The sequence below is a fragment of the Mustela nigripes genome, chromosome 5 (genome assembly GCF_022355385.1).
Source record: "Mustela nigripes isolate SB6536 chromosome 5, MUSNIG.SB6536, whole genome shotgun sequence".
Lineage (NCBI taxonomy): Eukaryota > Metazoa > Chordata > Mammalia > Carnivora > Mustelidae > Mustela > Mustela nigripes.
Window position 1 is genome coordinate 124713637 of NC_081561.1, and position 24719 is coordinate 124738355.

Genomic DNA, 24719 nt, shown 5'->3' on the forward strand with positions numbered 1-24719 from the left:
ACCTAGGATATGAGTTATTAGATACTTCCCCCCAAGGAATACTGTTATAGAATTCTTTTTTTTTTTAAATATTTTATTTATTTATTTGACAGACAGAGATCACAAGCAGGCAGAGACGCAGGCAGAGGGAGAGGGAGAAGCAGGCTCCCTGCGGAGCAGAGAGCCCGATGCGGGGCTCAATCCCAGGACCCTGCGATCATGACTTACTTGAGCCGAAGGCAGAGGCTTAACCTGCTGAGCCACCCAGGTGCCCCAAATACTGTTACAGAATTCTTTATATGAAAAATAACATATATAAACAACTATACTTGAAGGGTACTGTGGGAGTGAGGAAGCTTAATGCTTTGCCCTTTCCCTCCTACTCCCAGAGCTAAAGCAGCTGTGGGGGCGAGCAGGCAGGCAGGGACTACATGGTGGGAGCTGTAATTCTTTGCAGTGTTCTCTCTGGATGGACAAAAGACTATGGACCAGCAAGCACATAGACTCCAAAGGCTAAGGAAAAGCTGAATACAGCTGGATCCTTCTCACTCTTGAGGCAGGGATAGAAAGAGAAGACCAGGGAGAGATTCTACCAAAAGCTCTATCAAGAATTGATACCCTGGATATTTACGGAATATCTGGAATACGAAACATAAATGTTAAACAAGTATTCTTGGAAGAGAAGGCAGAACCTACAATGGAAAATCTGGTAACAGCCGTAAAGTGAAGATATTGAACTGTTCTAGCAAAGGCTACCCATTAAGGAACCCGAAGTAAAAAAGTGGCATACGGCTCTCTATATAGCGGAAGACTAGAGGAGTACAGGGAAGGCGAAGTATTCTAAAGGTTTCATCTTACAGAGAGGAAAAGCAGTAAGAGTGTCTCAGTATGGAAAACGGGTAGGATCTTTCAATAATAAAATTGTGAGCTTCAAGAAAAGGAAGGTCAACATTAAAGGAATGAAAAAATAACAGAAGTACCATATTAAAAAGGACAAAAAGAGAAAAATAGTAGCTTCATTAAGCTACTCAATGATTTAGCAACCATTTCTTTTTTTTTAAATAAATAAATAAATTCATTTATTTTTAATTAGCATATGTATATTAGTTTCTGAGGCACAGGTCTGTGATTCATCAGTCTTACACAACACCTAGTGCTCACCATTAACACATGCCCTCCCCAGTGTCTATCACTCAGCTATCCCATCCCCCACCTTCTCCTCCCCCGCAGCAACCCTCAGTTTGTTTCCTAAGATTAAGAGTCTCTTATGGTTAATCTCCCTCTCTGGTTTCATCTTGTTTCATTTTTTCTTCTCTTCCCTTATCATCCTCTACCTTGTTTCTTAAATTTCACTTACCAGTGAGATCATATGATAACTTTCTCTGGTCAACTTATTTTGCTTAGCATAACACCCTCTAGTTCCATCCTCATTGTAATAAATGGCAGTATTTCATATTTTTGATGGCTCTATAATATTCCATTGTATATACGTATGTATGTGTATGTATAGATATATGTATCTATATACATGTATCTCACATCTTCTTTATCCATTCGTCTGTCGATGGACATCTGGGCCCTTTCTATAGCTTATCTATTGTGGACACTGCTGGTATAAACATTGGGGTGCATGTACCCCTTCGGATCACTACATTTGTATTGTCATGGTAAATACCCAGTAGTGCAATTGCTGGGTCATAAGATAGGTCTATTTTCCATTTTTTGAGGAACCTACATACAGTTTTCCAGAGTGGCTGAACCAGCTTGCATTCCCACCAACAATGTAGGAGGGCTCCCTTTCTCCACATCCTCACTAATATCTGTTGTTCCCTGACTTGTTAATTTTAGCCATTCTGACTGGTGTGAGGCAGTATCTCACTGTGGTTTTGATTTGTATTTCTCTGGTGCCAAGTGATGTTGAACATTTTTCATGTGTCTGCTGGCCATTTGGATGTCTTCTTTGCAAAAATGTTTGTTCATGTCTTCCACCCATTTCTTGGATGGATGATTTGTTATTTGGGTGTTGAGTTTCATAAGTTTTTTATAGATTTTGAATACTAGCCTTTTAATTTGATATGTCATTTGTAAATATCTTCTCCCATTCTGTTGGTTGTCTTTGGTTTTGTCGACTGTTTTCTTTGCTGTACAAAAGCTTTTTATCTTGATGAAGTCCCAATAGTTCAACAATTTTTGCCTTTGTTTCCTTTGCCTTTGGAGACATGTCTAGCAAGAATTTGCTGCAGCTGAGGTCGAAGAGGTTGCTGCCTGTGTTTTCCTCAAGGATTCTGACGGATTCCTATCTCACATTTAGGTCTTTCATCCATTTTGAGTCTATCCATATCTAATTTAAAAATATGAAAGGAAATTCATTTGGTCTGATAAAGGCTATGTATCATTTTAAATGATGAACCTTTTTTTTTTTTTAAAGGTTTTATTGATTTGAGAGATACCGAAAGAGAGAACAAGCAGGAAAGAGAGGGAGAAGCAGGCTCCCCACAAATGGGTAGCCCAACATGGGGCTTGATCCCAGGATCCCGGGATCATGTCTTAAGTTGAAAGTGGACACTTAATTGACAAAGCCACCCAGTCCCATCCAAATGATGAAACAGTAAAACTGTATCAATGAATAGCAGAAACCAAAGAGAAATGTCTGCTAGGACCATTATTGTTCAGTAGTGTCCTAGCGATGTAATACTAGCAATACAATGAATCAAGAAAAACAAACAGTTGATAGGACATAGTGGGAGAGGTGTTTTTTGTTTTTGCTTTTTTTGGCTGATGCCATAAAACAACAAGCAGAAATGGAAGTGAAAGAAAGGTAATACCTATAAAACACTTAAATTAAAAAGAAAAGTACAGGGCCTATTTGAAGAGAATTTTAAAATCTAAACAGAACATAAAATCTGAGTAGTAAGAAAGATGTATCATTTTCTTATCTGGGAAGACTTAATAACATAAGAAGGTTAATTCTACTAAAATTAAAAATAGAAATTTAATGTATTTTAACTTATAAATGAACAAAAGGTTATTGGGAGTTTATAAAATTATTTTAAAAATTGTGAAAAAAATTAATGGCAGAATAAACATGAAAGTACTTTAAAAAAAAAAGGAGGGGGGGTGAATTTCCCCAGCAGGTATTAGAGAACTAAATAAAATCAAATAAAAGTAATATGGGCTTAAGAATAAACAAATATACCAACGGAACAAAACAGGAAAACCAAAAATAAATCCCAGTAGTTAAAATATTTTAATGTAAAGCTGACCTCGCATTTTTATCCAGCAGGAAAAGGACAGTTTGTATCAGAAGTCAATATACTATGGCCTGCAAATCAAATTGTGATCTTCACCTGTTTTTGTAAATAAAGTTTAACTGAAACACAGCCATGTCCATCATCTACAAGCTGTCTGTGGCTGCTTTAAGCTACAGAGTTATACAGGTGCAACAGAGACCATCTGGCCTGCAAAGTAGAAAATATATACTATCTGGCTCTTTAAAGAAAAGGTTTACCAGACTCTAGTTTATTTAATAAATGGTCTTATTACAACAAGTCAGCAGATGGAAGGGAAAAAAGATGTATCTCTGTATTTCACACAGCACATAAAAATAAATTCTAGATGAATAAGATATACATATAAAAAATCTATCTTACAAGAAAGGATGGTGAGATAACAATGTACACAACTTGCAGATGTATAGGGAGGGTCTTAATAAAAAAAAAACATGTACTACTAATTTTAAAAAAAGATTTAACTACTAATTTATTTTTTTATTTATTTTTTTTTTAAAGATTTTATTTATTTATTTGACAGAGAGAAATCACAAGTAGATGGAGAGGCAGGCAGAGAGAGAGAGGGAAGCAGGCTCTCCGCTGAGCAGAGAGCCCGATGCGGGACTCGATCCCAGGACTCTGAGATCATGACCTGAGCCGAAGGCAGCGGCTTAACCCACTGAGCCACCCAGGCGCCCCTAACTACTAATTTAAAAAAAAGATACATCTTCCATCTAAAAACAATATTATCAAAAACAAAAAACAAAATAGTTAAGTGCTGGTGATGATAGAAATTGGAACTCTTGTGTACTATTAGTAGGAATGTAAAATGGTGCAGCTGCTATGTAAAACAGTACGGTAGCTCCTCAAAAATTTAAAAAAGAATTAACCATATAATCCAGCAATTCCACTTCTGAGTATATACCCAAAAGAATGAAAAGCAGAGTCTTAAAGATGCCTATATACCTATTGTGATGGCAAATTTCCTGTGTCAGTTTGGTTGGGCTATCATGCCCAGATAAATACAGTTAAATATATACTACAAATTACTCAGTATTTTTTTTGAAAATGACCAAAAAACAAAATTAAAGGTAGTAATGCTCAGTTTACCACCCAGTAAGTCCCTGCTCTTTTTCTCTGGCCTCTTGTGCTACATGTTATTACAAGATATCAACTAAAATGGAAAACGGTTAAAGAACAGAATCACAATTTCTCACCCAAACTGTCAAAATCCTGGAGGAGGGGGGATCCTAACAAATACCACCATAATTTGCCACACATTTCTATTGTTCTCACTTCTCAAAATTCATAAATCAGCACTTTTGTTTTTTTAAAGATTTTATTTATTTAATTAACAGAGAAAGAGAGAGATCACAAGTAGGCAGAGAGAGGCAGGCAGAGAGAGGGGGGAGCAGGCTCCCCACCGAGCACAGCCCAATGTGGGGCTCAATTCCAGGACCCAAGATCATGACCTGTGCTGAAGGGAGAGGCTTAACCCACTGAGCCACCCAGGTGCCCCAATTTCTGAAACCAACTTAAAATTTTGACTCCTTCTTCAGTATAGGAAGTGACAAGGTAATCTTTGACATCATTTAACTGATGAACAACTTCCAAAAACAATTAAGAATTATGTTAACTTTCTTAGAAAACCAGTACTAAAACTAAAACTAATACCATTAGGTTGTTCCTAAGAGGATTCTCTGAATTTATTTCTAACTCTAGAATAACATACAGAACAAAGGAGGTAATTAAGCAATCTAAATATGAATGGATATTCAGATTACTAAAAATTTTCAGAGGATAAAAAGAAAACTCCTTAATATGGTCTATCCCTTACATTTGCAACCTTATTTTTCCTCAACTCCATGCTCAAGACTTAACAATGTCCCCTCTGCCTACAGAGCTCTTCTCATCACTCTGCCTTCCTCAATTCCGCCCATCTGCCGACTCCTGAAAAGACATTAACACTTCAGCAACAAAGCCTCCTCTGCCCTCCAAAACTGCATCAAATTTTCCTTAGAGGATTTAGGCCTTTGTTGTATTATATATCTCTGCTTCACAGCACCAATCATTATAGCTGTAATTTTAAATTGTTTGTATACTTACTTGATTAGCTTCTTCCCCCCTTTGAATTACAAGCTCTATGAAGGATGACATATAATATGAATCAACATTTGTATCCCCCATACACAGCATGGAGCATGGCGTGCAAATTTCTATGAGTCAATGAACTTGCTGAATGAATGAATGAATAAAATAAACTTTTCTTACACAAAGTGTTATTGGCAGTATAGCATTTATGAATCCACTGCTTCTTGAAGGACACAACAAAATGTGTCCAATTTTCACTCTACAATGTAAATACCAATGCCTAAGGCCTTCATGGTCACTTTACAAAACTTTTTAACAGATATCCTCATTAACCACCATCTGTTTACATCTGCTATTCTAAATAACATTTAGGTTACATTTCTGAAACACTTTCTGCTATCAACCTCATCTCTAGAGTACTAGCTAATATGAAGCACCTGGATTTCAGGAACACAGACCCGAAACTCATATACCAACCTAAACTGTTATGTAAATGATAGAAATGACACATTTTTGGTCTAACTGCATCTCTAGATTACTTTTGTACCTATTTTACTTATACCACTAAAAGTTGGTCACTAGATTATACTCATTTTGAGCCCATACAACCAAGCTACAGATGAAAAATAATGAAGTTTTCCAACAATCTGAACACAAGGCAGCCTTTAGAGTCTTGCCAGTTAGATAGAGGTCTTCTACGTTTCTATCAATTTGTCAAGGTGGATTTCACTTTACAGGATAATTACGACCTGAAAATTCTGTAAACTTAACTATACTTTTTAAATTTCACCTAGGTTTGATTTCTGGTTCTTTCAACATGTCATTTGTGTGCCCCTGAGCCAATAAGTTAAAATCCCTCAGCTTCAGTCTCCTCATAGGTAAAAATCAGACAATGATCCCTACTTCATATGGTGGTTCCGAGGCTTCCAAAGATGAAGTGGGTCTGACTTAAAGAGGCTCAGTGCCCCTTCCTTTTCAAACCCCCTGCTACACAGGAATTTTATTATGATTCCGCAAAGAAAAGTATTTTAGTGAAAGTGATGCCTTTCATTTATCTTAATAGACTTAGATTTTCAGGTTCTGCTTACATTTATTATGAATTTAAGGTCACAAATAGCACAATTTATATCTATTGTGTAAAGAAATGAAAGGTGCAAATTCATCAAAATATTGTGTAAGTAAAAGCTACACTGAATGGAATATCTTAATCATACAAACTAATCTGCTGTAAAAGAGTCAGCAACAGAAGCCTGCATTACCCATTAGACCATATAATTAGGAAAACAGAAAGCAGAGCCCATCTTCCTATGGTCAAGGCATGAAGAAGATTCAAAAATACACAATAGAGAAGTGGAAAAAGCCAGGAATGGCAAAAGTAAGGAAATGGGCAAAAACTAAGACTCCTAAATTTTTATTTTCACTTACATACCTTACTCCTAAAATTTTAATCAAATTCAATTAAGAACCTAGTTGGAAAGACACAGAGCTAACAGGAAAGCTGGCTCCTCCTGTTTGAGGAAAAACTATCAACTCTTTCGCACAGGAAAGATCGGGCAGCAAGTTATTTCCTAACACAGTCCCCACCTGGCAGCCACGTTTTGTCAAGCAAATTTTAAGAATTCTCTAGCTTCCCATTTTCAGTCTAATTATAGAACTTTATAAAACCATTTTCTCTCTCACACATTCATTCTCTCTTTCTTTTCCCTCCCCCCTCACATTTTCTCTCCCCAAATCCTTCTCTGTTGTGATACCACAATGAGGTCTGAATACATCTGACAATCTTTCCCTGAACATGATAAACATGAAAACGACAACCCCACTCTGTTCATCTGCACCACCATTCTAACAATAATAACCCCTACATAGTAAGTAATGATAGTATAATACACTTTCCCTATAGGAGCTTAAAATATGCACAGTATAGAAACTACAGTGAAGTACATGTGCCAGAACCTACCTATTCAAGTAAGTGCTAGGAGGTACATAGCTCAGAACAGTTTTGAAACTCCTCTTTGGGGAATGTCTTTAGAATTTGTTATATTTTATTTTACTAAATTCCACACATAAGCTACTTTTCTAGGACCTGGGAATGCATTATGGTACGTTACTATGGAGTTCATGGTATAACGGAATAGCCCCAAATCAACTACTGAGGACAGAAGGAATGATTTAATGAATTAACAAATGCTCACAAATGCCTACTACATGTCAGGCACTCTTCCAGACCTTGGACACACCGCATGAACAAAACAATTACCCTGTCTTCATGAAAAAGATAAACTACCTTCAGTTTCAGAAGTGATTCAAAGTCATAAAGCACTGTAAATGAAAGGACTATGTTTGTTGTAAGAAAACAACATCTGCTCTGAAGTAAGGAGTTTAAAATGTTTTAAAAAATAAGAGTGTCACTGATTGAATTATACAAACCTGTTATATGGCTTCTTTGAAGAAAAACTTTAACCAGATGTATAAATTCACTTAGTCATGCCCCTTTCATTTTACGGATGAGGACACAAGGGCTCAGCTAGGCTGAGTAACCTGCTGTGAGCACACAGCCTGTCAGTGTCAGACCCCCACAGAACCGGGGAGGTCCTCCTAGTTCAGTGCTAGTCCTAGTTGAGCGCTCTTTCTAGGAAACCCTTTTTTTTCAAGGACAAGTGCTTTAGCCTTTACGTCTCCAAAATTTTCCAACCTTCTGAGTTCAATGAGGTTAATATGCAGTCACAAACTATCAGACTAGGAAACAGAAGCAGAAAAAGGTCAAAACAATTTTCTAAGTGAATAAAGCAAAACTGTGATCTTGACACTACCATATACTGCTGTTTCAACCCTTCCAACACTTTAGTTCTTTTTCACTTTCTCCTGCTCTACTCCCTTCATTTTAATTTTATTGATTTTTTTTCAAGATTTATTTATTTGAGAGAGAGAGAAAACACACATGCATGTGGGCAGGGAGGGCAGAGGGAGACAGAGAATCTCCAGGAGACTCCCTGCTGAGCAGAGAGCCTGATGCAGGGCTGGATCCCAGGACCCTGAGATCATGAACTGAGCTGAAATCAAGAGTCAGATGCTTAATGGACTGAGCCACCCAGGCGCCCCTTGGTTAATTTTAAAAAGTGTTTTGTCTTCTTAACTACTACAGTAGCACTATCCTTGTTAAAGTCATCATACATTTAAATCCAAGGAAAATTGCTAGCTTTTTCAGTTCAGGATTATTTAACAATAAAGTCTGTTTTTAAGCTTTAACATATGATCTTTGGCAGGTTTTTCTTTTCTTTTAATCTTTGGTGCTTTTAATACCTATTAATTTAATACTTCAAATTAAGTAATTACAAAGCACTCACAGTATATGAAAGACTGTGCTAAACCTACTACACAGATTTTTTTTTTTTTAAATCCAGCCTTACCTTCAAAAATACCACTAGCATTCTGAGGGTATCACTTGATCCAAAATGCAGGCTAGATCAAAACTATCCTAAGTTAGACAAAGCACCTGAATCTGTCTAGATTGAGAGATAACTTTCAAACTGTCAGGCCCCAAGAGAGGAGTCCAACCACCTGAGCCAACCCCACTTGTCCCCACCTAACCTCCCCTTCCAAGCTTGGCCCTAAAGTGGGCTGCTGTTGAAAAACCATTTCTGAGGGCTGTCTGGCTGGTTCAGTCAGTAGAGCATGCAACTCTTGACTTTAAGGTGGTGAGTTCAAGCCCCACAATGGGCATACAGCTTACTTAAAAAAAATTTTTTTGTTGTTTTTGAAATCCACTCAGAAAACTTAAGGACTACTCTGAAATTCTATGATAACCTGTTATGGTTTTTAGTATGTACTTTAACCACCAATCTCTATGTCAGTGATGGTGAAAAAGTAGACTCTCTCTTTGGGATTTACAGACTACAGGAAGAATCCTATTCACTGTTAAGTATTATACTTAGTCCATGAAATCCAGCAACATTTTTGGCTTTCCTCTGTGAAATAATTAAAAGCTTATCACTAGTGAATCTAGCTCTTTAAAAGCTTCCCTTACAGAATGTGTAGGTGATAATAGAGAGGGATCTAATGTGAGATATTTCTTTTCTAATACAATTAGGTCTTCCTACCATCTTTCCTTCTCATATCATTTTATGCAACTATAGGAACCCTTCTACTTGGCCACTGTCACACAGAAGAGTTTCCAAAACTGCTGCACGCCTCTCTTTCCAGCAGATGGCTTTATTCCTCGATACACAGAAAAGACTGATGATGCTTTCCCACATGAGTAGCAGTAATTTTCCCCCTCCTAGTCCTTCACAGTTCTCCACAGACCTCTAGTTTGCTGGGTTAACCTTTACTGTTAACTCCGATCCCCAAATGCTCTGCTCCCTCAATTACTCTCCTTCTTATTTGATAAACATTCTTCCATAAAATAACCTAAAAGTCTTTCTAGTACTAGCCGTCCTGTTACTTCATCCAATTTTTTATTATACTGTGGATGATCTAGGGCTTATAATTCATTGTCTTTAGCTACTGTTGAATAACACTTTAGGAAGCAGCTTTATGAAAACTACTATATTTTTACTACAGGTAAGTTATAAAAAATATTGCTCTACTCCCTGTAAATGAAGTCATCTGAGAAATTTCTTCCCTATGGAATGCATGAGAAGCTTTAGCTTTCCCTAATAATCTAGTAGGCTTTCTCCTTATATAACAACAACAACAAAAAAAAACGTTACATCATCTCGTTTCCCTTGCTCTGGCTATAAGAATACTCAGGGTCAAATGTGCAGGTCAATTTGAATAAATCTGAGTATCTCACTCATTCCGAGCTTATGTAATTTTATGCTAAGTTTCCATTTTTTCATTTTCAGTGGTTTTGATTTTAAATTCTTTTCTATCTTGTGATTATAAATTCTTGTAAATTACCTCAGATTTTTCATGATATATGGCTTTGACTTTAAATTCTTTTATTTTCTGATTATATATTTGTGTAAATTGCCTCAGATTCTTCATAATACAAGATTGTATAAATAAATAAGCTGCGGTATTTCTAAACCCTTCTATAATATCTGTGGTTAACAAAGACTTGTGGAATTAAAAAAAGGAACAGAGAAGCGTGGCTAATTAAATCATCTGGTCTTATTCCAACAGGAATTTTTCTCATTTTATTTCTATTGTACACATTATGAATCCATGATCTAAAAATAGTCTATCTACCATTATGTTAATGAAATCAATGAAAAGAAGCCTTATTTAAACCAGAAACATTTTTCATTCTTTGACTCTACTGGGATTTTTGTGTACTTGCTTTCAATCAATCTGTTTTCCTCTTTAATATAGTTATGTGACTGATGCCTCACTAAAACATTTAAACAATTACTACAGAGTAGCAGAGTAAAGACTGGCATACTAAAAAAGGTTATAAGGGGAATTTATGACACAACCTCTCTGAGTTTGAATAGAAGTTCTGTGGGATTAGAGCCCGTATCTGTGATACTGTTTCCAATTTCTATTCTCAACTGCTTTTTCAAGATAATAGGTAACTTACTTTCTGGAATACCATTCACTCAACAAATATTTACAAAGAATTTGCTATATGCAAAACTTTTTTACCTAGGAGTTTTAAAGTACTCCAGAGAAACGGGAATTTCTTTACTCCATGAAAGTGTGCCATAAGGAGAGCTCTACTTACCTATTTTGTTCTGCAATACTAAAGACTCACCACTTAAATAATTAATTCCCCTTATTTGTGGTTTTTATAAAGTCACTGTAAACACTGAATTAGTAATTACCAAGCCACCACTGTTACTGGGGGAAATATAGGGCTGGGGTACTGTGTGTCTCTGGTCACAAAATGTTCTTCAACTGACCAATGCATAACCTTGTTTTATGTGTGTTTCCTTTATTCTTTAATAGCACATACATGGCAGCGGGGCAGGAGGAGATGGAGAGAGAATCTCAAGCAGGCTCCATACCCAGCATGGGGCCGGACCAGGGTTTGATCTCACAACCCTGAAATCATAACCTGAGCTGATCAAGGGTCAGACGTTCAACTGAGATAGCCACCCACGCATCCTATCTGTGCATTTCTTTTTATTTATTTATTTTTAAGATTTTATTTATTTATTTGTCAGAGTGAGCACAGGCAGACAGAGTGGCAGGCAGAAGCAGAGGGAGAAGCAGGCTCCCTGCTGAGCAAGGAGCCTGATGTGGGACTCCATCCCAGGATGCTGGGATCATGACCTGAGCCAAAGGCAGCTGCTTAACCAGCTGAGCCACCCAGGCGTCCCTGTGCATTTATTTTTAAAGATGGCACTTCAGTACTACTCTCAGGAGCCATTTTAAACAAAATCCTCAATAAAAAGCACAAAAATGTGAAAAGGATAGCACTAAACAGATAGGGAAAAGTCCCTTGTTTATAGTAGGAAAACAGTAACATGAAAGTACAACATTGCTGAAAATGTGCATGTTGGGTGAATCAAATTTTCTGTAGCTTTGCACATGACCATGAGAGCGCTGCTAAGTACTGAGACTCTGGGTTACAAATAAATTTTAGAAAGCAAGCAAATCTACAAATAAAGAATCCACAAACAATGAGGATCAACTGCATATGAGTAAAATATTTCAATGTAGTCTCTGACTTGATTGTCACCCAGAGACAGAGCTCTGGAAAGCCCTAGCAAATACCCTTCAGTTACTATGCAAATTTAAAGAGTTTTGGACTACACCACACTACTTCAAGAAGATGTCTGAGGCATTCACAAGTTGTTACTGTTAAAAATGTCACTTCCTACCTGATATATTCTAAAAGGGATATAACGAAATCCATTTTCTTCTGCAGGATATTCCATGAGTTTCCGGTTGATGGCCCAAAACTGGTCAAATCTATCTGTAATGATAAATAATCTGTTATTAAAAATGAACATTTTTAATAATTTTTAATAATAACATTTTAATGTTAAAACCTCACATGAAGAAATGAAAGTTGTTAAACATTCTCTTTGAAGTTTTTGAAAAAGCTTCATTTATATATTTTTTCTTAAACTTCTCTTTCCATAACTAAACATAAAGCAAAATATAAAATATATTTTTCTACATTATTGCTTCCTCTTCCTAGGAATCTACATATACATTTCATCTCATAAGAGAAACCCTGAACAGATGACTACTTGTGTCATCAAGGCAAAAAACATCAGCAATGAATGTCTAGATTCCTTATCCTATTCCTACGTCTAAACAAGAAAAAGCTTCAAGTGATCTAAGTTTTAACCAGAACTTACTTAAGGAAACAAAAACACCAAATACAATAAACATTAGACAGTAAAGAGGACAAAATTACAGGAAAAGGTTTGAAGAAAATGTGGAACTGACACTTAAGCAATAACTGTCAATTGTATCTTAAGCTCAGTGATTAAATAACTCCTTTATAAGTTTTTCAGGCTCAGTTTAAGAAAAACCACTTTACTGAGATATAATTCATATACCGTAAAATTAACCCTCTTATTTTTTTTGATTCACCCTTTTAAAAGTGTAAAACTCACTGTTTTTTTAGTATATTTAGTACTACACAACCACCGGCAGTATCTAATTTTGAATACTTTCATCCTCTCAATTAATAGTTATCCCTTTTTCCTCTCCTCCTATCCCCCTAGAAATCACTAATCTTTATTCCAGATACTTCACATAAATGGAATAATACATTATGTGACTTTTGTACCTAATTTTTTTTTCCTTAGCTTGTTTCCAAGGTCCATTCAAGTTTTAGCATGTCTCAGATTTCATTCATTTTTATGGACAAATAATATTTCTTTGTATGGAGATAAATTTTTTTGTTTTGTTCACCCATACATTAATTCTTGGAGATTCAGGTTGTTTCTAGTTTTTGGCCATTATGAATAATGCTACTATAAATATTCACATATAAACTTCTGTGTTGGATGTGTATCTTCAATTTTCTTGGGAATAAACCTAGGAGTAGAACTACTGATTTATATGATAACTGTTTAACTGCCATATGGTAACTATGTTTTCAGACACTGCCATCTGTTTTCCAAAGAGGCTGCAACCCTTTACATTCCCATGAGCAATGTATGAGGGTTCCAATTTGTCCATATCCATGTCTACGCTTGTTATCGCCCATCTTTACCTTTTCTTTTCTTTTTTTTTTTTTTTTTTTAAAGATTTGCCTATTTAAGAGAAAGAGTGTGCATGAGTGGGGGGCGGGGAGAGCATCCTCAAGCAGACTCCTCACCAAGTGCAGAGACCAAAATGGGGCTTGATCCCAGGACCCCAAGATCAGAACCTGAGCTGAAATCAAGAGTCAGCGGCTTCACCAACTGTGCCACCCACGTGTCTCTTCACCACCCTTTTATTATAGTCACACCAGTGGGTCTGAAATGTTATCTACTTTTTTTTTTTTTTAAGACATATGTGTTTGAGAGAGAGCAAGTGAGTGAGTGCTCTAGAGTGGGGGAAGGAGCAGAGAACCTCCAGAAGACTCTGCCCTGAGCATGGAGCCCCAGGTGAGGCTTGACTCAGGACCCTGAGATCCTGACCTGAGCTGAAATCTAAAGCAGCTGGATGCCCAACAGACTGAACCACCCCCCGCCACTTATGGTTTTGACTTGCATTTCTCTAATGAATAATTATGCTGAGCATAATTTCATTTGTTTACTGGCCACTTACATATTTATTTTGGAGACATGCCCATTAAATCCTTTGTTCCCTTTCTAAGTGGGTTGTTTGTCTTTTTTACTGTTGAGTTGTAAGGGTTTTTTTTTTGAAATGTATTCTGGCTACAAGCGCCTTACTGATAAATCTATGCAAATATTTTTTCCCATTCTGTTGTTTTTTCCCTTAAGATTTTATTTATTTATTTGACAGAGAGATCACAGGTAGGCAGAGAGGCAAGCGAAGGGGGGAGGGGGAAGCAGGCTCCCCTCTGAGCAGACAGACTGATGCAGGGCTGGATCCTAGGACCATCGAGAGATCATGACCTGAGCCGAAGGCAGAGGCTTAACCCACTGAGTCACCTTTTGACTTACGCAGAATCCTACTTTAAAATTATTTTTTACAGTCAAAACTTTAGGTCAGAATCAAGTCTCTGTAAAGTACATGAACAGCACCAGAATTTCAGATCAGCCTGGTATTAAAGCACATTCTCTACTACTAGACAGACTCATTTCAATCCAAACTACTACCAGTATGCTGATACTGTTTCAGTCATTGTAATTATATAAAAGAATACAGTTTAGTTGTTTTCTTTTCTTCTATCCCTGTCCTAGAAGACTGTGACGGTCTCTAGAACTTCTCTAGTCTCATTCTCAATTTCAGTCTGGGAGTTCATACTGTAACAGAACTAGTAGGATAGGTAACTCAGAATCCAGTTAGTCTAATGTAATTTCACAGATGACAACGAAGGCCTAGGTTGTTATGAGTTTCATGAAGAAATAAGACCAAACTCTCAGTCTTCTGATTCAAGGCCCACAACCGTTTCAACAGTTGCAACCACAAAATCGCACCTTAATGCTAAGAGTAGCTCCTTTGACCACAGTCCTTTCATATATGAATCAATTATTCTTTCAATGCTTTTTAAAAAAGTATCTATCATCAAATATCAAGCAAGAATGTGATAGCCAAATAAAATGATTCTTCATGATATCTGAAATTTTACTCACTGCCTTATCATCAAATCTCTAGTATCTACCAAAGTGCATGCATAACAACTTTAAACAATTATTTATTTATTTATTTGACACAGAGACAGAGAGAGAGAGAGATCACAAGTAGGCAGAAAGACAGGCAGCAAGAGAAGGAGAAGCAGGCTCCCTGCTGAGCAGAAAGCCCAATGAGGGGCTTGATCCCAAGGCTGAAGCTTAACCCACTGAGCCACCCAGGCAACCCCATAACATACACTCTTAAAGAATGAACAAGAGAATACTACATACATATTTTTTTGGAAAACATTTTGCGTTCTAAATCTAGGTATGCAACTAAATAAGTAGGTGACTAGAAACAAATCAATTGCAAACTGACTAATTCACTTACAGATGAAATAAAGAGGTTCAACTGAAAATACCTATTCCAAAAACAAAACTTTTTAATTTTCAAAGAAACCCTCTTTTATTAAAATAGCATTTGCTAAAAACCACATGCCAATCTTTATTACAAGAGTGATTTAGATTGTTTTTAACTGAGTGTTTTTTAAAACCCTGGCTCTTCACCAGGAGAGACTTTTGCTCACCAGTGGGTCTGGAGACATTTTTGGCAGTCACAGCTGTTTATGTGTGATATGAGTATCCAGCGAGTAGAGGCCAGGGATGCTGCTAAACATACTACAATGCACTGGACAGCTCCCCACAGCCAAGACTTAGCTGACCCAAAGTGTCAGTAGGGCTGTCTGAAGGAAGATCCGATCCCTTCCTAAACACTGAATCAAAAACATACTGATTTCTTACACCAAGAATCAAGAATACTCTGAATATGACCATGTTGTTATTATAATTAAGTCATAAAAATTATTTTCATGAAAGCAATATCTACAAGTAAAAGAAGCTAAAAAAAGCATAATCGTCTTTAGCTATTCGTTTTTTAAACTATACTTACATATATATCAATTTCAAGAACTTTCACATTAACTTAGTTCTAAATCTAAAACATAACTAAGTAGGAGAAAATTAAAACTAGCGGACACTTAGTTTATTTGAAGAATTTAAGAAGGGAAGATAACTTAAATCCTTCTTGCCAGAGCCAAAAATAGTATGACTGATAAGTTGGTTTCTGTTTTTTAAACTTAGCTTATTCATTTAAGAAGGCTACAAAATGAAGAATCACACAACTGAAGGACTCCCTTACAGAAAGTGAAACTATTTTTTTAATAAAGATATTAAAAATAGAATTCCTCAAGATCCTGGTGGCCACCAACTTTTCTTTCTCATTGCTGAATTAAGGTTTTATACTGGTCTTAGAAATTTTTTAAAATTCAGGAAAAAACATTTTTAAAAATCAACTATTTCGAGGCTCTTGGGTGGCTCAGTGGGTTAAGCCTCTGCCTTCAGCACGGCTTCTGAAAATTTTGCATTTATCAACAATATTATTCGAATCAGTACTACAATCGGCCTTGTAATACATGTAGTGTTTTGGCCAGAGACTTTCAAAATACATAGCAGAAGGTATGTCCAAGTATACACCTATTTGAATTAATTTCTTTATATGTAATATGTAAACATCATTGTAAAGCAAAACAAAAAAAAATAAATTATTTGATAGGCTGCCAAAGGCAGGTGTGTTAAACAGGTAGGGGCCCTGTATCTTCAAACTCACTTGTCTTCTAAGTCAAGTTGTTATTAAGAGAATCCTAGGTTAATAGGGTGTTCAGCTGAACCATGACAGGGAATAAACTCTATGTGGCAACATAGCACTGTGCTTGGATGCTGCCCAACAAACTACACCCACGCATTTCCATGAGGTTTAAAGCACTGAGCTCCATCTGGTGGTGGGGGGGTGCAGACCAAAGCAAAGAAGCCTTGGGGAGGCCTCGGGGCCCCCTGAGAATTCATCATGAAGACAGAAGATGGGAGGACCAGAGGGCTGGCCTCTGCATTAAGGCTTTGAGGAGTGCCAGTCTTAAAGAAGGCTAATCCCTAATCCCGCATGTAAACACTCATCTTGGCAGGAGGATTGTACCCTAGGGAATTTGTCCTTTGAATGAATCAAAAGAGTAATAAAACCTGGATCTCAGGCAAATTTCCACCTGGGCTATCAATTGTCTCAATAAACTGAGCGATGACATTTGCTCCTTTGCCCTACAATAGAAGTGCTACTGCCTGGAAAACTAACATCAAGGAAAGTAATCAATACAAATACATATTTGGGGTGTAATTTATTCTCTCTGTATTCACCACCACAACTTCTCATAAGCACCGTCAGCTCTCACTGAACCACTGTGACAGCCTAAATGGACTCTGTCCTTCCACTTGTATCCCTGCAACAGAACATTTAGAATGGTCTTCCAAAACATAAGTCAAATCGTATCATTAGTAATTTTCTACAGGTTTCTAATGGGCCATAAGGAAAAATGCTTTATGATGTACTTTAGCAATATGGTTTCAGAAGTACTGGAGTAGTTACTTAAAAATCCACTGCACTTCCTTACTTCCTGTAACACGGGCAGACTCCCTGCCCAAACTGCGGATGAACAACCAAAATGTCTCTCTCTCACCCTCTGGGAACGCAGGTGCTCCTGAAGTCCTCTGAGATCTCACTGCCCATCAAGCTGTTTACTTACTAAGCTCCAAGTCATATGCTTTCTGTCTTCTCTCCCTAGAAAACACCAAGCTTGTTCTCTTGCTTTGAATCGTTGCTTTTCTTATCTACCCAGAGCTTCTCCTTTCTCATCATTCAAGTCACAACAGACGTAGCAGCACCTCCTCAGAGAAGATCCCCTTAACTCAAACTGAGGCACTGTTCTATTTTCTATCTAGACATTTTTAGTTATTTGAAATTACCCAATTCACATGTCAAATTATTTCCTGTCTCTCTCCCCCAACTAAACATAGTTTCCATGAGGGCAAGGCCTTTGTCTTCAGTCCTAGAAAGCTCCTGGCACAAAGCAGATGCCCAATCAATGTTTAAATGACTAAATAATGACATGACTGACTAGTTTAGGGAAATGGGGAACAACAAAAAGAAGGAATCCCAAATGTAGCATGGCATGGTGGGAAAAGAAGACACTCTAGAACCATACCGCCTTGGTCTGCTTCCTAGCTTTGCCATTTAATTGCCGCCAGAGTTTGAGCAAGATACTTTTAAACTTTGTGTTCCAATTTCCTATAAATGGAACTGCCTGTAAAATGAAGATATTAATAGTACATATTCACAGTCATTGGAAGAAATAAATTAGTTAATACATGCAAAATACACCAGTATCTGGCACAAAGTAAGTACTACACAAATGATCTTAGGCTGCCTCAGAGTCAACAAGAGAAGACACTGAGCTTCCAGATTCAGCAAATGTAACTGTCAAAACCAGTATGGGAAAGTGGTTCTGCCAAAACCTCATCATCACAAGACTGCTGGAGCATTCAGTCTGGCCAAGGGCCACAGAGCTTGCACCACTCACATGCAATTCTGTGTGAATGCTGCCTCCTGGAGTTATGCAACTGAGTAGCCTTCATTAACCAGGTGGGAAGCTTGAGAGCCATAACACAATCCAGCTGCAACACTTTACCAAATTCCCCTCATGTCCCCTTTTGCTTCCTCCAACCATTTCAACTACCAGAAGCCCTCTCCTCTCATGCTGTGGGAACAGTTTAGTTACATTTACCTTCCATCAATTTTGACTGCATTAACCTCCAGAAAAGAGGAAATGAAATGGTGAAATGGTGGGGGCAGGAATGGTCGTCCAAGAACACCTAGGCCAACATCTGAATCCTCAAGTCTTGGCAGGCTCATCTAAGTTCTACCTCTACTATCTTTAAGGAAGATCTAATAACAATTTCTTCTCAACTCCTCCCTCTCCTAACATGTCTTCAGATATTACAACAGAGGGGATAAGCATGGTGGTGAAAAAAATGAGGTTTCTCGTTGATCTGGGAAGATGAGAGGCTCAGAACGGTTATACTTTAAAGCACAGGTCTATAAACAGAGCCAGTAAAAGCTGGTTACCTTATAAATGGTTTAAAAAGCATTGCTGGAAACTTAAAACTAATCTTAGTAGGAATTTGAAAAAGCAGACTGTAAGTTTTAATTTCAACATCACAATAAACCATAAGCAAGTTACAACATCTCTAATGTCAATCCCAGTAATTGACTTTATTTTTACATAGACACAATAACTGTATCTCAGCCAATTAAGAAAAGTTAATTTCAAATTTATTTTGAAACTGGGCCAATAATTACATAAAAGAGCCTCAAAATTCAAAAATTTCATGATGCTAAAAAAAAACTATTCTATGTGTTCCTGTTAAAATTAAAAAAAAAAAAAAAGATCTTCAATTATAAATCAGTCTTCATTTAATCTAAAAGACGATCTTTAAAGTAGCTTGTTTCCCAAATAGAGATTTACAGATTTATAGCACAGTGGTGGGCCAAGACTAATTAACTGCTTCCCCGTGTAAATTACCTGTAGATTTATAACCAATAATCTGATTTATTACCTTTCAAAGCTACTGTAAATTGAGAAAATGTTTTTCTTCTTAGACTAAATTACAGTTGATCACTTTGCTAAAATCAGAGGGATAGAAACAAATTCAATAAGTAATCAAGCTCATTTTCACTTCAGAAGGCACAACAGAATTCTAAGACCAAAAAAAAAATCTATTTTAATTTTTGAAAGATTGACAGAGGAAAAAAAATATACTCCATTATATTCACTGTATCTTTGCAATGTGTACCATGCAGGATATTCTGTCTATTCTAAAAGGAACCCTGCATGCTTTTGATGAGAAAATCCCACTAATACTCACTGACAAATAACAAAAGCTTTAAAAACTGGGGAGTGGGGTGTACTGGGGGGGCCCCAGTGGTCAGGAGACACCATGTACAGTGCAACATTCCTCAGCTTTAGGTGCTCACTTGGATCACCTGAGGAGTTTACAAAAAGACAAACATCAGGGACCCACTTCAGACCAATTATCTCAGCTGCCCTGACAACTGTACTTTTTAGAAATTTCCAGATGATTCTAATATGTAGCCAGAGTTAATAACCCTCGGATGTAATGGGAAAACACAACCATTTTAAAATCAGAGATCTAAGTTCAAATTCGTGTCCCATCTCTTACTAGCTCTGTGAGCTCATTTCCTTGTTTCCAAAGTTGATGATGTTTATCTAATTCATGTGAGACACTACTGAGATAACACATATAAAAATATCCAGGCCTAGGACATCACAAGACTTTAGTAAATGTAATATAATTCCAGATAAATTCGCTTCTATTTCAAACCCATCTAACCTCTCCATGGTAAGTACATGTAAAGTATCTCTTTACAAAAAGTTCCCCCATTTGCAAATGGTTCATACTATGAATCTCCAGTTTCATTCTAAGGAAGGAAGAGGGCAGAAAGGGTAAAAAGAGCTGACAGAATAGTGTGCTCAAACAAGTTTTTACTTTGTAGGATCTGCATAGAGTTAAATCTATCAAACTATTTATTGGCTTTGTTTTACGTACCTAATAAGTACTGGGAGCTGTAGAGAATTAAAAAATAAAAACAAAATAAAACAAGTACATGAGAGGTTCTTTCCCTCACTTAATATATAGTTGGGAGAAGATGAACTGACATACATAAAATTATCACAATTTCTAATAGATCTGATTTGTCCTTGATCTTGCACCGGCAGTGAGTGCTTAATGGTTCAAGCCCTCTCCACCCAACCCCCATCTCTTCAAATGGCAGATAACCAAGCAACAGATGCTTAAGTAAAAAATTAGGCTGGTAAAGAAACGGTATTATACAAAAAAAAAATACAAATACACTGAAGTGAAGCTAGAGTGAAAAGTTGCGGGTTCTGATTATAGTAAGACCTCAGAGGTGGGTTTCATTAGTAGTAACATACTTGTCAGAACTTAGCTATTTTTAACATCCTATATGGGTTTCACATTGTTTGATTTTCATAGCAACTTACTAAATAGCTATCCTCATTATACATAGGAGGGAACGGAGGTGCAAAGCAGGTAAAACATGTACCTGACACCACTGGGCCAGTAGACTCTCAGGGATACAATACCATATGTATCACAGGGAACTTTCAGCTGTATTTCTATGAATAAAAACACTGCTTGCTTGGAAAAACTCCAAGTTGAGTCAATTCAGTGACCTATAATTAACAGGAATCTGGGAAACTAATTATGAATGGGATGTTCATATTTTCAAAAACTCCAGAGTTCTGTACTTCAAATTTCATGGTAGTGTCAGGTATAATAGTTGAACAAATCTTGTCTCCTTTCACAGTTGTGGATGACAAAACCGAACACTTAGCAGTGGATGCTGCAAAAACAAATATTATTTGCTTCAACACATTCATCAACACAATTTTTCAATGAGAACAAGGAGAAATGCACTGTGATAACGGATGGAAAACATCACTCAGTTAGGAACTACCTCCTAAAAGAAGACAAGAACAAAAATGACCGAAACTGGAACATCCAATCATAGTTCATTTTTAGCTAAAAGGATTATTCAGGTGGCATTTACTGAAAAATTAATTTATTGTAACTCATTACAAAACAAGGTTGATTCTTAAAATTATATACACACCTCAAAAAATAGGGCCCGTCTAACATTTTATAAATTACATTTTATTATTTCCTATAATGAGTTTATTTTGGACTAAATACTATGATTTTAAACTGTAATCAGTAGCTTTTAGTGATAAGTGATATACACAATGTAACATACAAGGTAAAAAATTTAATCAGGATTTCTAAGAATCCTAAGGGTAAACCTGAAAATATTATTAATATTTGAAATTATTCTACCAGTATTTCTCAACTGCCAATTTATAAATCAAATACCTAAATCTCACAGAATATTCTTTTGAGTGTAGTAACACCTCATAAAATAAGTTATTATGAAAATACTGGTGACAAAACTTCTAAATGTAAAGCCTTTCCCCTTAACTCGGTAAGGCTATGGAAACTATCTTCTCTTCCCACTTCCTAAATATTAGATTTCCACTGACGTCCCCTCTTCCACCCCACCCCTTCCTTATATTTTCAGTGGACAAATATCAATACAATACTTTTTAACTCGCAAAAAAATATGTAGTAGATGTTTTCATAGAGTTTTATAATCCTACATAAAATAATTTCACCTTGAAATACCTGGAAAGTCAATGCAGGTTAATACCATAATACCTGTTGGGGAAAAAATCCAAATAGTATATTTAAAACCAGGAAGCTAGCTTAAGAAAAAGAGCCATAAAACCTTGAAGTTTAGCTTTCAGCGTAGCTTTTAGTAACTTAAAATGAAGTCATTTTTGGCCAAATCTTTTATTAAATTAACTTCAATTAAAAATGCTGTTTCGGATATTTTACTGATATCCTTCTACTGGGAAAGAAATAGTCTAGATGTCAAAAAAACAAAACAAAACAAAACACCAAAAAAAAACCCAGAAATCAAGGATAGCTTGGATCCTAAAGGCAACCAGTGGCAAGTAATGCTTCTTATTTAAAAAGCCATTTTGAAGGTAATAATCAAAACTTGACTGAACACACTACATCTTAGATGAACAAATTTATTTATTTTGCACTCATTCTTTCATGAGCAATTTCTTTTCTAGTTTTTGTGTTAAAATCTTGCAACTCTCAATGCTAATTTTTTCACATAAAAGAATTTCTGAATCTTTTACAGTTTCTAATGTGATACAAGAGACGAGACATGCAATGAATAATAAATTAGCAATGCTATAGAGCCATAATCACTTCTTTGGTTCAAGAAAGGACTAAATCATTAATACACAGAATTCTAACATCCAAAACTCATTACCACAGCCACTAATCCAAAGAGGTCAGCACAGGCAGAAACAGAGTAAACAGAATGTCATAGGGGATGGGGGTGGGAGTGTGGGGGAGAAGGAGCTTGAAACTCTGAAATCTTCAATAAAGTAATTTCTAGGTCTTTGTTAAAAAGTGCATGGAAGAGGTATTTGGGAATAGGTAACACACTGGTTGGCATTATTTACAAACTATTCAACAAAAATCTAACTATCTGGCCATTCAGACCCTAAAAAGATAATGAAGGAATGGGTCAGAGATGAGGTCAAATTAAAAGAGAGGTAAGAGAGGGAAAGAAGTGCTAAGATATGCAGAATGACATCAAATGCCCCAGAGAACTGGAGAGGAAGATGGAAAGAAACGAAAGAGGGAAAAGGAAAATTATAGAAAACACGTGTCTCTTTAAAAATGTAAGCATAATTAGTCTCACTGAAATGACAGCATGCTATTGATTCGTCATTCAATAATCACTACAGCAAAAGTACAATAATCGCCATCCAGAAACAATTATGGCTAAGTGTTATAATAAGAAGTTCACACGGCTAGGTTTACAGATAAGAAGAGGCTAGGTTTAAATAACTCTTAATTCATTTACATGCCAAACTCATTTTGTTCCAAATACATCCTAAATGAGTCCCTGTAACAACATCCTAGTTCTCAAGGGTAGGACTGATGAAATGGAAGAGAAACTTCGTAAATGGGCTGGCCCAGTTGACAGACTTTCAAACCTATCTTGCAGGGTGGCTCCAGCAACAATGCTAACTCATGTGAAGTGCCCAGCACAGAAACTGGGTATTCGATAAGTGATCCCTGCTACTCTAGAGGAGAAGCAGTTTACCCCATTACCTCTGTATCACTTCTCTCGAGAGCAGTGGTTTTCAAATGGGTCAGTTTGTCCCTAGCGGGCTATTTTGCAATGTCTGGAGATATTTTTTAATGTCATGTTAGAGAGTGGGGAGTAGTGTGCTACTGGCATCTAGTGAGTGGGTACAAAGACCAGGAATGCTCCCAAACATCCCACAATGCACAAGGTGCACAATGCTCCCTCCCTGCCACTGCCCCAACACCAAAGAATTACTCACTCCAAAATATCTATATTGCTGAGGTTGAGAAATCCGCTCCAGAGAACTGAAGTTTTCAAACTTTAGTGTATCTCAATCACCTGGAAGGCTTATGGAACCATAAAGTTGCTGGGACATTTTGCTGGGACCTTTTGCTGGGACCCTTTGCTGGGACCCCTGAGTTTGTGATTCAGTTGGTCTAGGGTACACTGCTAATCTGTTCCTACATCATGCTGATACTTCTGACCCAACTGTCTATACTTTGAGAAATGGTACTCTTAAGAAAAGTAATGAGCAAATGGACAAAACAAAACAAAACAAAAATTGGGAAAATAAGTACCTCTGAGGTTTTCTGTTCTCTTAAATCAAGAAATTCTTAAGTTTCAAAACAAAATATTCATTTAAAAACAAATTAAGTTAAACTACAAATGCATATATACCTGTAATGTGTAATTTTCTTTTTTTAAAGAGGAACTGTTTTATAAATTTAAATAGTAATGACAGGCCATGACTCCAACAGTGAAAGTCATTTATGAAACAGATATTTGCTTGCATTTCCTCTATAGAGTGGAAGAAAAGCTTCTTAAACTCTCCCACACTGACTTTATGGGGAAAAAATGACAGTATGTTAGGAGGAATAAATTTTAAGAAAGTTTTTTAACTGGATCAAATATAAATAAAAGATATGATGAAGCAGTCATTTTACCATAGATGGTCTGAAATTAAAAGGACATTACAAATCAAATCTTCATGTTCCTATAACACTAAAAATTCACTGAAAGTATTTTCAACTATTAATCCGAGTTTAAGACAGTCAACTTAGTTATACAGATGTGTACACATATCAACTGCAT

The 24719-nt window shown here is 36.6% G+C and overlaps 1 protein-coding gene across 3 annotated transcripts in view; it reads right to left on the reverse strand.

The window, feature by feature from the left end:
* Positions 1-24719, reverse strand: part of ATG5 (autophagy related 5) — a 124283-nt gene that overhangs the window by 42004 nt on the left and 57560 nt on the right. For all 3 annotated transcript variants that reach the window (XM_059401128.1, XM_059401130.1, XM_059401131.1), the window contains one exon: positions 12107-12201. In XM_059401128.1, coding sequence (XP_059257111.1) covers positions 12107-12201 — 95 coding nt within the window. The remainder of the gene's footprint in view (positions 1-12106; positions 12202-24719) is intronic.